Source organism: Mustela nivalis (assembly GCF_964662115.1).
Source record: "Mustela nivalis genome assembly, chromosome: 2".
Lineage (NCBI taxonomy): Eukaryota > Metazoa > Chordata > Mammalia > Carnivora > Mustelidae > Mustela > Mustela nivalis.
The window spans coordinates 145516888-145529508 of NC_139021.1; the positions used below are offsets into that span (position 1 = coordinate 145516888).

General features: G+C 42.5%; 1 protein-coding gene across 1 annotated transcript in view; it reads right to left on the minus strand.

Moving 5' to 3' along the window:
- Window positions 1-12621, minus strand: part of GLUD1 (glutamate dehydrogenase 1) — a 37611-nt gene that overhangs the window by 13818 nt on the left and 11172 nt on the right. The window contains exons 2-5 of the mRNA XM_082718317.1: window positions 8406-8486; window positions 7830-7885; window positions 6645-6708; window positions 2001-2095 (exon numbers count right to left, since the gene is read on the minus strand). Of these exons, the coding sequence (XP_082574443.1) occupies window positions 2001-2095; window positions 6645-6708; window positions 7830-7885; window positions 8406-8486 (296 nt within the window). The remainder of the gene's footprint in view (window positions 1-2000; window positions 2096-6644; window positions 6709-7829; window positions 7886-8405; window positions 8487-12621) is intronic.

A 12621-nucleotide genomic window follows, 5' to 3' on the forward strand; every position in this document is an offset into this window, starting at 1 on the left:
GAGAAAGAATCTCAAGCAGACTTGGCACTGGGCCTAGAGTGTGATGTGGGGCTTGATCTTAAGACCCTGAGATCATGACCTGAGCTGAAACCAACAAGTTAGATGCTTCAGTGAATGTGCCACCCAGGCGCCCCTCCTCTAGGGGGCCTTTAAAGGAAAATTCATGAGGCCTTTATTCCCTTGGACGAACTCTTCTGTTATCGTTCTCGTACTGTCTCTTGCATGGCTGAATCTGGGGCCCGCAGTCAACTTGCCAATATCATCAACAACAATAACCTTTCTCTTTGGGCAACAGCCACCTTTCACGTTCCCGCTCTGCTGTCCAGCGCCATTTTTCTCAGTGAAGTCTACTCTTCATGCCCTATTTCCTTCCTTGCAGCCCAGCTCCAATCAAACTAGAGGCTCTAGTTGTTGCTAAACTTGTCTCTTACCAGAACCCCCCGGCTCCCCGCCCTGACATCACCATGCGGAGCTCAGTGCTTCCCGTTCTGCAACTGACTGCCTTCCCTCTAAATCACTCTTCCATTTGGCCATTTCTCTCCAGCTCCAGGGGAGGCCAGTTTCCCTTCCCTTTGGGACTCCTGTATGGTCTCCTGCCCCCAACAATCCCATTCTGTGCTGCACACAGAGTAAAGTTCAAAATGCCGCCTGCCTGCTTTTAGTTAGCACCCTACCAGCTTCCCTCTGTTTTCAGGACAAAGACCAAAGTCTTTGCTGTCACTCAGAAGTGATGATGTGGTCCGACACTCCCCAACTGGCCTTTTAGGCTCTACTCTCCCGCTTTCCACGCTGGCTATCACAGTCTTCCCTCAATCTCAAGTTCACCTCTTCTGAACTCCAGAATTTAAACCTGTGGTTTCTTCTGCCTCCAACATTCGCACCCCCGCCCCTTCCCCAGTGGATCCTATTTGTCATTCCGAGTGCAGACCGGAAGCTTACTCCTTCACAGAGGCCTTTTCTGATCTACCTGGGAAGGCCTGACCAGGCCCTGTGACGCCTTGTCCCAGCATCAGAAATCCCTCTGCTCCCATTTATTCCAAATGCACTGAATACTTTGCTTGTTTGGCATGTATATATTTTTAAGTTTTCAGGGAAAACTTTTCAGTTCCCTTTCTCTTCCTGCTCCTTGCATGGTTTTCAAGGTTCCATCCGTTTCAAGAACGCAAAGTAGCTTTCCTTCTTGTGTTCTGTATTAGCAGCACCACTTCTGCTCAGTCCTCCAGACTCAAGTCCTCCTGGTTCTCTTCCTTGGTAACAGGCCCCCACTCCAGTCCTGCGGGGTCTATCATGCACCTGCGCTTCTCCCCAGCCCCCACAGCCCCTGGGCTCCAGTGCAGCCTAACACCACCAGCTCAGTCTCCCTTAAAAAGAGTCAGCCCCAGAGCCTCCCCTCTGACTAGCCAACAAAACAAAAAACTAGGGCTTGAGTATTTTTGTCTTGGTTCAATTACTTCTTCACTCTTCTATTATGCTTCAAAATAAGCCTCATCTCCAGATAACCTGAGCTCTACTGTTTCTCTTCCTACCCCCGATGCTCCCCCCAACAATGTCTGTGTTTAAATCCTACCCATTTTCCAGGTCTAGCCCAGATACCTCATCCAGGAAGCCTTCTTTCAGAAAAGTAACCGCATCCTTGTATTATCCCATCTCCTGACCTTATATGGGTTTATGTGTCCAAATTCCTCTTTAAATGAAAGCTCTGAGGGAAATCAGAAATGAATGCTTATTTCCCTTCTAGCGTCTTGTACCATGTCCTGCCCTGCCTAGTAGGTGATTGTTTCTGAGGTCCCATCCCCAGCTTTCAGGACAGGGCAGCATGTAAATGAAAGCCCAGTCCATGTTCACTACATTTATGGTTTATGGCAAGAGAGCTAGAAGTAAAAGAATATCCAAATCAAGATACAACTGAAGGGGAGAAAAGCCCAGTGAATTCTCTCCATCCACACACCATCAGCTTGTTACTTCTTACAGATAGCCAATGGGGCCCTCAGGGTACTCACATAGTGCCCTATGGTGCTGGCGTAGGTGTCCGCAATCCAGGACATCTCCCGCTCACCCGTGCTCATGTCTGGGGCAGGCACATCAATGCCAGGACCTGGGGGCACAAGGAAAAGGCACTGTACCAGCTTTTAAGGTCCACTCATCTCAAACACACCGATCCTTGTAATTTTCTACCATAACAAGGCTACCATGGTTAGAAAACTTGAGGTTTCATCTGGGTAACTACTTGAAGCCATAGAAATACTCATTAAACATCTCACTACAAAACTTATACACATGCAATGTTACATGGCAATTTCTCCATCTGGTGTTTCCTTGCTCTCTTTGGAAGTTAGCTCTGCGTGAGACACATAAGCCACTCTGCTGGACTTCGGACTACGTGAGCGTAAGCAGATCAGTGTACTCCCCTTGACCTCAGCTCAGTGAACTGCAATTAGAGAGAACAGTACCATCTTGCCCTATACAAGAATGACTGCTGTGGTTAGGGAGTGTCTGTTATGAGGGGAGACACATACTACTACAGAGACATACTACTTAATTGGGGGTGCAAGCCCTCCCCGCCAGGGAGAAAAAGAAAACACACACACTGCTGAAGCAATTATGGTAAGCCCCATAATACTTTCACTCGTGGTTTGACCTGTTCATCAAAGTTTACTCTATGTACATATATTCCAGCCCTCGGCTCTGAATTCCTCAGATCATAGCAAATTAGAAAGGTTGAGGATAAGAGAAGTTAGTCCAACAACAAATGCCAGGGACAGCACTAACACTGACAGCCAGCCTGAGATCTCAGGTAAAAATGTGTGAGGTTATGCCCCCTCTAATCTGTCAAGGAATACACAGAAATACCCCCATCAGAACAGTAAAAAGCAAAACACCTTTGTTACTTGGTGGGTCAATTAAATAAAACATGCTGTAACAACATAAAGAAATATTACGCACCCATTAAAAAGCTTGCAACCCTCACCAAAACACATTGTATGAGGGGAAAAAAAGCAGCTTTTGTATAGTATGTAGAATGTGTTCCCATTTATGTAACATTCTTTCTTTCTCTCTAGCAACATCTCTGTACAGTATCTATGCATCTGTTTCCATGTGTATATACAGTATGGCCGGCACAGGTTTGGAAGGATATGCTTAGCTTACCTCACACTTGCTCACTATGTTTCCATTACCAGCCTTGTTTATAACTTTCTATAATTGTTTTAGTTGTCTAATACAAACTCATTATCTTTATAAACAGAAAATACAATTTGAAAAATGGTTCAGCTATGAAGTCTTCCAAAGAAAGTTCTAAGGCCTGCACTCGAGTTCTGTATTTTTCACTTTTTAACCAACTGAACAAGGTACATTTTATTTTATTTTTAAAAAGATTTTACTTATTTGACAGATAGAGACCAAGCATAAGAAAAAGAGCACAAGCAGAGGGAGAAGCAGACACAACACGGAGAGGGACCATGCCAACAGCTGCTGGCAGAAGCTTAACCAATGGAGCTACCCAGGACCCAGAGGAAGGTATGTTTTAGTATTTTCTTACACTGCCCATTGTGATGCAATGGATACATAACCCGTCTACAATAACTTGGAAATGGTCAGCTTGCTTTTCACCCTCCTGTCCTGCCCCCAGCCAATCTGTCATTCTCCTGCACCCGAGCACACTTCCCCTTAGGCAGCTTCTAAATCTCATGAAATCTAACTTCCTCAAACTACTCTCCCCCCATATAACTCTACCTGCAAGAGGTAGTGCTCCACCCTGGCCTCCCCCTTTGACAAAAGGGCTCTACTATTTCCATTTGTTCAGTGTCCATTCTCTGAGAGCAACAGACTTCAAGGATGTTCATAAAGATTTGTTTGATCATACTGCTTTTCTTCCAAGGTATAAATGAAATTGCTTCTGAATCCTTCTAGAGGCATCTACAAAAGTTTTCTTTTTTTTCTTTTTATCAATATCAAGTGACAAGTAAGCTGTTGCAGGACGCCTGGGTCGCTCAATGGGTTGAGCCTCTGCCTTGGCTTGGGTCAGGATCTCAGGGTCAGGCTCTCTGCTCAGTGGGGAGCCTGCTTTCCCCTCTCTCTGCCTTGCCTCTCTGCCTACGTGTGATCTCTGTCAAACAAATAAATAAAATCTTAAAAAGTAAAATACAATTAAACAAAACAAAACAAAGCTTGTTGGGACAAATCCCAATTCCAACTGGAGAAGGCCTACTGGCAAGGGGCAAGTTACAGTCTGTAACCTGGAAATGTACCACAATAAACTGCTTCTTAAAAACCTCAATTCATCTAGACAGCCTAAGGTGAGACAGCTCTCCCTACCAAAAGCCGAAATATTAGGCTTTTGAGTTTTCTACTCCACACAAAATCCAGGGATACTCAGATTCTAAGTAAATCCTGAATTACAGACAAATTCTCAAATACCTTGCAGAGAACAGGTCTGAAAGTCCATACTTTGTAAAACAGGTTATCTAACCTCAGGAAAACTAAAATGCCATCCTTCAATCCCACAACAGTATACAAAAAGATAAAAAACCGGCAAAGAGCACAGCTGCTTTAACAGAAAGTGAGCACAGGGCGGAGCTAAAGGCCAGTTCTGGTGCACTGAGATGGGCGTGGGGCTAGAAAGATGGACACACTGGTTAATGTGAGGGACCTTCACAGTGTACACAGGTGGTATCTAAACTCATGCTATAGAATTAACACTAAACTTTAACAAACCTAAAAAGAAAAAAAAAAAGATACAAGTGGAAAGAACACTTGCTAACTCATTCTCTGAGGCCAGTATTCTGATGTTAAGGGCCTCACAAAAAAGAATATTGTAGACCGCTATCCCTTAAAATAGCATAAAAAAAGTACTTATGAGTAAATGTAACAAGTCGTGTAGGATGTGTGAGCTGAACTACAGACCATCACTGAAGGTAATGGAAGGAGCGGGAAACAACTGGAAGGGCCCTCAGTGTTCAGGGACTGGAACAGATCTCTGACGGGTCTGCAAACCCATTGCATTCCCTATCAACTGTCCAGCTGACGGGACAGGGCTAGGACTCAGAGCCAGGTGGAATGCACACTCAAACTCCATGGACAGAGAAATCCCAAAATAAGGAAGCAAAGACCTCAGTTCCAGAGGTTTGTTAGGACCAGTTCTGTGCCCTGGAGGGAGAGAGACAATTCCTCCCCCTTCGCCCCAATGCTAAAAAGCCGTCTGAGCCCAGCCATCAGGTTAGCGGCATTGTGAGTCAATGAGGCTTTTTTTGCTTCAGAAAAGAAGTCAAATTGCAGGATTTAAGCTTTCATTGTTTTGATCAATCACTTTTAACCTTGGGAATCCTAAAGTATTTGTCAATACAGAGAAAATGAAGCTGCTTATCGTCTATATATGGGCAGTAAATACTAACAAATAAAGTCTGCAACCACTTAAGACTACGAAAGACATTGCATTTAAGCTAAGACGAAATACAATACAAAAATCATGAAGGCTGTCAAAAGGCTGAACATGACAGTAGTTCACCAAATCTGGGAAGCAGGAGGCATTTCCGTAAGGAAGGTAGTTACCTCCCCCTGTGTTTCCCCAGCTCAGTGACAGGACAAGTTCACAGCAGTGCTGAGAAAGGGGCATGCCAAGAATCCAAATGCCTTTAAAATGATCAAATCATTTAAACCAGACCAAATCTGGTAAAGTTCTCGTGTTACTTATATTTATTTCCGTACTGGTTTATTTCATGCTCTTTTTCCATAAGAAGAGGGCAAACGTCAAAATAAGGATATCTTAAGCTCACAGGAACATGTCAATGGTGGGGAGAAGCTGGGTAAGAAAACACAGGGGCAGCAAAACAGAAAAAGCAGATTTTCCTTCTTATTAGTCAGTCTTTGTTACAAGGGCAAACATTCTGTTAAATACTTTTATGTTATTAAAACAAATTAGGATTCTTCTAGCACAACAGAATAAATACAGACTTAATTTGCTTGAAAAATTAGAGTAAATGATGAATAGTCATACATCATAGCAAAGAATATCGCCATCCCACACAAAAACCACAGGACACAGATGACAGTATGATACAAAAACAGCAAGCCAAAGAAGATCAGCACCGTCAGAAATCTAGTCTTTGGCCAAAGGGCCTGGTGACAAGCATCAGGAGTCCCGGGGAACCCTTTAAACAAGCCAGTGCCGGCAGAGTGAGCCACTGTGGGAGCCCCTCACCTCCTAGCCTCTGCTCACTCTCTGAAGGGGTAGCTGGCTTTCAGCTTTTGGCTCCCAATCCCTAAAGGTATCCAATTTCTCACTGCTTTCACAACAGGATTACGATCATAAAAGTGCTTCTTACACATTAGAAAATGTTTATTATACAGGCATTACTTAGTTCCTAAATCTTTCTGGTCATCCCAACAGTGACTGTACAGGCAGCCAAGGTAGCAGCGGCCCCCTGGTGTCCACACTGCGTACCAAGAACCTGAACTTGCCTTGTAGAGATGCATCAAAACCAGACCTGTGTGCGCCCACCACAGTTGTCACAGAGCCCCGTTTCTCAAAGCAAAGGGGCAGTTCTACCCAGGTACATACAGACAAACACAGGAGTTAGATGTTCCTACAAACACAGGAGTTAGATGTTCCTCGTAGGAGTTAGATGTGCCTACAAGGTAACACATACCAATAAAGCCCTTCTTCGCCAGCTCCATGGTAAACCTCCTTGTGATCTTTTCCAACTCATTATCCTATAAAGGAAAAAATGAAAACAAAACAACAATGAAACAAATGTTTCTCACAGAAAACCACTGGTGGAGATACGTAATAGTTGCATCATATTTTCTGTTTATAGAACATTTTCATGGATCTCATTTTTTAAAAGATTTTATTTATTTATTTGTCAGAGAGAGAAAAAGCACAAGCAGGCAGAGAGGCAGGCAGAGGCAGAGAGAAGCAGCTTCTCTACTGAGCAAGGAACCCAATGCGGGACTGAATCCTAGGACCCTGGGATCACCACCTGAGTCTAAGGCAGTGGCTTAACCCACTGAGCCACCCAGGCATCCCAGGACATTTTCATATATCTTGTGTAGTAATCCTTCTAACTCATAAAGCTGGCATCTCCATTTCAAAGAAAAGAAAATGACAGATCAGAAATTAGGTTATACAAATATCAGATAGTAGAACTGGGGCTCAAATCCCAGTTTCTGTTCTTTTTGTATTAATACAGCACCCTACAAGCAATCCCAATGGTATATAACAGCCAGCTTAAATTAATTTGGGAATTGATAGGAAAAATGTTAAGATTTTTACTAAATTAAGGCATCTGTCACTAGACCTTGAGATCCCAATATAAACATCTCAGATCAGGGTGCCTGGGGGGCTCAAGTTGGTTAAGTGGCTTTGGCTCAGGTCATGATCCCCGGGTCCCGAGATGGATCTCATGTCAGGCTCCCTGCTCAGCAGGGAATATGTCCCTCCCCTCGTTCGTTCTCTCAATCTCTCTCTTAAATAAATAAAATTAAAACAAAACACCCCCCCCAAAACACCCACAGATCATAGCAACATGTTAAATGTACACAGAGCATATTATATTTATATTGTAGAATATATGACATGGATATAAATGCCTAAGAATATGAAGGTATTAATTACCTTTTAACCAAGTGTAAAAATGAAAGAGGACATTGATGTTAAGCAGGTGACCTTTACATGGCACCACACTCAATGAGTTAATTATTTACTTGTTTTTCCATTCCTTTAAAAAGCAACAGGGGTCATTAATCTCAATGGTATGGGGGACACACAGAAACCCTGTAATTTCAAATCCTTTGTGAGTGTCCATGTGAACAAGTATCATTTTGACACTTACAGTATAGTTCTTGGGATTGATCTTAACACCAGCCTTGGCACCCCCAAATGGCACATCTGAAAGAGAAGGCTGCAAGTTGCTATTCCATACAAAGGACAAAAAAAAAGTCAAGAGGCAGAAAGCACTATGCAGTATTACAATAATTCAAATATGACACTTCGAGCTTGAACTTTAGAAAATTCAAGATCTAAACCCACACTGATCTCTTAAAATGTATTTGAACTAAAATTCTAGTGGAACAGAAATGATAAGGCTGAGCAAGTTATGATGCCTTTTTATTCACTGTGCTTTATTTACTACTTCTAAAAGAAAAAAATTATTTTCCTTCTACCATGATTTGGTTTTATTTACTGAGCATGGAAAGGGATTTTTAAAAAAGATCTACACTTAAAGAAAATTCAATTTGTTTCTATAAAAAGTTTTCCATTAAAAAAAGAGACTACATCTTAATTAAGACTAACTGAAAAATGATATAAGCATTAAATGGTGCAACTTAAATAACCCCCTAAAAGTAACCTGGTGTGTAGACGCATTTCAGCAAAGCATTATCCAGCAGCAGCAAAGGGGATCACTTACCGACCACCGCACACTTGTAGGTCATCAGCGAGGCCAGAGCTTTCACCTCATCCACACTCACATCCATGCTGTAACGAATCCCTGTGGGGCAAGAAAGAAGGGGATGGATTCAGAACGTCCTTCGGCTGGTGAAAAGAAGTGCCAGAAGCTGAAAAATGTCCACACTTCCTCCATTTCATTCCCTGGTTACTTCCAAGAACACTTAGAGTAGCTTGTGATACAAAGTCAAGGAAAACCTGCTAATGAGACACCTAGCAAGGGCTACAGATGAGTATGAAACTGGATTTTTAAGTATTCTGATAGTTAAGGGAGTAAGACTGGCGAGGGAATACAGTGTTTGCATTCTGGTAGGAGTGATAAGAGCATCAAGCAGTGCTCCCGGAGATGAACAGATGAGCCACAGTCCTGTCCTTGAGGGGCTTACAGCGCAGTGGGACTTCACAAGACAAAAACTACCTACAAATCAATGTTTCCAATGCTCTTAAGAAGGCAACTAATTCAGCAAAGTCATTTATTCTTTTACTATTTGGCTTAGGTGATTTGGTGGCAAGGAGTTAAAAAATGTTTTCTTTCTGAGAGCAGATAAATATAAGCAAATGGATATAAGCAAATGGATAGTCAACAGATCCAACAGATTCAACTTAGATCAGGTTGTCTAGTTCTGGCTTTAGACAAGTGTAGGAGATCCTTACCTCTTCCTCGTTTCACTCACTGCTAGCTTGTCATCCAAGAGATAAGAAGCTGACAGACCTTTCTCAGCAATTCCCTCTGCTCTTTCTGCAAGGATGGGAGGAGGCCAAGCGACAGGGAACTGTGTCTTAATGTCCCTGTACTTGGGAGTGATAAGGTGTTTGGTAGAAGGGACACGGAGACTGAGTATGCCCACTATTTTGGTTTTGGGGATCCTCGTCACTCACGCTCCTGAGTTGTGTAGCATGAAGCCACCTTTCATCCTCTGTTGATCACTGTTTCTCAACCCCAAGGAAGAAGGCCAGAGTGAGGTTGATGTTTGCATGCTACTTAGGGCTCGTGAGCACTGTGTTTTTGAGCGACGAAGGATCTGAATGAAGCTGGGTACAACTTCCACTGAGAGATAAGTAGTGGGGGACCTCAGGGATAATCTCTTAAAGAAGAATTTTGGGAATAAAAGCTTTTTAGATAGAAATATACAATATTTCATAAACTAGCAGTTTGAGAAAACTTCCCTAATCACTTTTAAAAGCTGGCTTCTTATGTATTTCAGAAAATATCCATCTAAACACAAATGATACAGCTTAAGAGAATTTTATCTGTTGTATATGTATCAAAAGGGCAAATTCTAAACCCGAACACATTTCTCTGGCTTATTAGAAAAATAAAATGATTACATTTAGAAAAGTGAGCTGTAAGAAGAGATCTTACATATAATGGGTTCTCAGATTATCTGGGAACAAATTTATGTTAGTGAATTTTAGATGAGATATAACAAATTTTAAAAGAAGATCTAGTGGTGGGGGCACCTGGGTGGCTCAGTCGATTAAGTGGCTGCCTTTGGCTTGGATCGTGATCCCAGGGTCCTGGGATGGAGCCCCATTTCAGGCTCCTTGCTCAGGAGGCAGCCTGCTTCTCCCTCTGCCTACCGCTCCCCTTGCTTGTGCTAGCTCCCTCCCACTTTGTGTCAAATAAAAAAACAAAATCTTTGGAAGGAAGGAAGGAAGGAATTGTAAACAAAGAAAAAGAAAAGGATCTAGCCGCTATCTGTTGCTACAGAGCTTGCTTTCTTATTTTCTTCAGGCCTCTATTAAAACTGGCTTCACTCCAAGAGGCCCTTCCTGACCACCTTACTTAAAAAGCACCTTCCTCATCTCCACTCTCTATTCCCCTCTACCTTATTTAATGTTTTACCACTGACTTTACATTATATATATTGTTTACAGTCTTGGGTTCCCCACCTGGAAGGCTAGCAGCACCATGAGAACAGACTTTATCTTGTTCACTGCTTTAATTCTTAGTACCTAACACAGAAAATGGCAAGTATGTATTAGGTGCTCAAATACGTGTAAATATCTGAGTATTTCTTGACTAAGGTGTTAAGACAGAAAGGCCATCGTCACTAAAAATTCTGACATGCCTGTAATTTCTAAACAATTCACCAGCAGTGTCTGCGTGTATTACCAAAGGGCTAGAAACTAGAAAGAGGCAGAAGTACCAGGTCCTAAAATGTACTCCAGACAAAAAAAAAATCTGTAAGTAATATTAAGATCAAACATTTCTTTCTTTAAAACAAAAAAATCCTGCTCAAACACCACAATGTGTTTTTAAAACCAATAAAACTGTTACTGTGTATCATGCACATGACTCAGTGGAAACCTTGCTAGGCCAGAGACCTGGGCACTTACTTCCTAACCAAGCTGAGTCTCCTGAAGCAGTAAATGCTGTGGCCTGCGCCTGCTTACCTGAGGAACAGGGACATAGCGCTCATGGTTCGAATCAAGCCTGCACAGGACAGTACCTGCGTGTGGCCATAGCTTCAATCTTGGCCATTATCACTGCTACAGGAAGTATTACCGTGTGGTGGCAGATCAAGAAATTTAGGTTTTAAAAAGTCTAAATTGACAGGAGCTTAAACAACTTAATAAAACTTGATTTCATTACTTCTCAAGATAAATTCATGAAGGTAGAAAAAACAGTCTGCTATGAAGAGTTAGTATTTATATTACACACAAAGCACTTTTTTCACTGTTTTTTTAGAGCCCATGGAAGTGGTTGCTCAGTTATTTAATTTCCCTTGCTTTCTTTAAAAGAAAATCACTGGGGGACGCCTGGGTGGCTCAGTTGGTTAAGCAGCTGCCTTCGGCTCAGGTCATGATCCCAGCGTCCTGGGATCGAGTCCCACATCGGGCTCCTTGCTTGGTGGGGAGCCTGCTTCTCCCTCTGCCTTTGCCTGCCATTCTGTCTGCCTGTGCTCACTCTCTCTCCCCCTCTCTCTCTAATAAATAAATAAAATCTTTAAAAAAAAAAAAAAAAGAAAAAAAGAAAATCACTGGGGCGCCTGGGTAGCTCAGTGGGTTAAAGCCTCTGCCTTCGGCTCAGGTCATGATCCCAGGGTCCTGGGATTGAGCCCTGCTTTGGGCTCTCTGCTCAGCAGGGAGCCTGTATCCTCATCTCTCTCTCTCTGCCTGCCTCTCTGCCTACTTGTGATCGCTGTCTGTCAAATAAATAAATAAAATCTTAAAAAAAAAGAAAAGAAAAGAAAAGAAAAAACACCTTAGTTTCAGGTATATCACACCAGAGAGTCTAGAAAAGTCTATACATTATACTGTGCTCACAGTGTAGTTACTACTTTCCTTGCTTTCTTAAGGGAGGGGGGAAAGTTATTGTCCCTTATCCAGTGTTTTTAACTAATACATTTGGTGGGAAACTGAAAACAGCTTGAAAGAGTAACATTCACAAATCTGAGAGCAATCCTATTATTCTAGACACTGGACTCCGGCTTGTACGCAATACTGTAAACAAAATGTCTATTTTACTGCAGAAGTCCTGGAATGATATGAGTCAGAAACTGTACATGTATAACAAAAAACATGTTTCTGCTTGGACAGAACCCAGGAATTCTTGTTTGTAAAGTAAAATTTTCTTTCCGAGCCACACCCAGTCAGAGCTCAGCTACACGCCAGGGAAGAGCAGCAGTTAGATAGACTACCTTTCACACCAGCCTATTCTGGCAGGCTATGAACCCCCGAAGGAGTCCAGTGAACTGAGGCAGGAGCAGAAGAATCAGGGGGATAAGCCCTGGAGCAGATGAAGGTGGGGGCAAAGGTGGACCCTGGAACCAACACACATGGCACTGCTGGGCTAAAGAAAAAACAGGTTTTCCTTTCAGCTTTCTAATTAATCAGTTGATACACAAATGTTTTGACTTCTGGAAGCTGGCAGACACATTAACACGGGGTTACTTAAACTGTTAGTCTGGAAAAAACTCTCCAGTAGAGCCATAAAAATACTCTATACTGTACCAATACTTGAGACAAAAACAGGCATCAGAACAGAGAGTTCATCCACATCTAAGGGAAAGCTACACTTGCTTTTCTTCTCATGGGACTGGAAACCAAAGGTAATTATTAAAAATATACTGTCACCTAAAAATTCTTACCCACATCCTATTGGATATTAAGAATATGAGGGCAAAAAAGAAGTCGCTCTTTACTGTATACAAAGCCAGTCAGTTATGAGATAC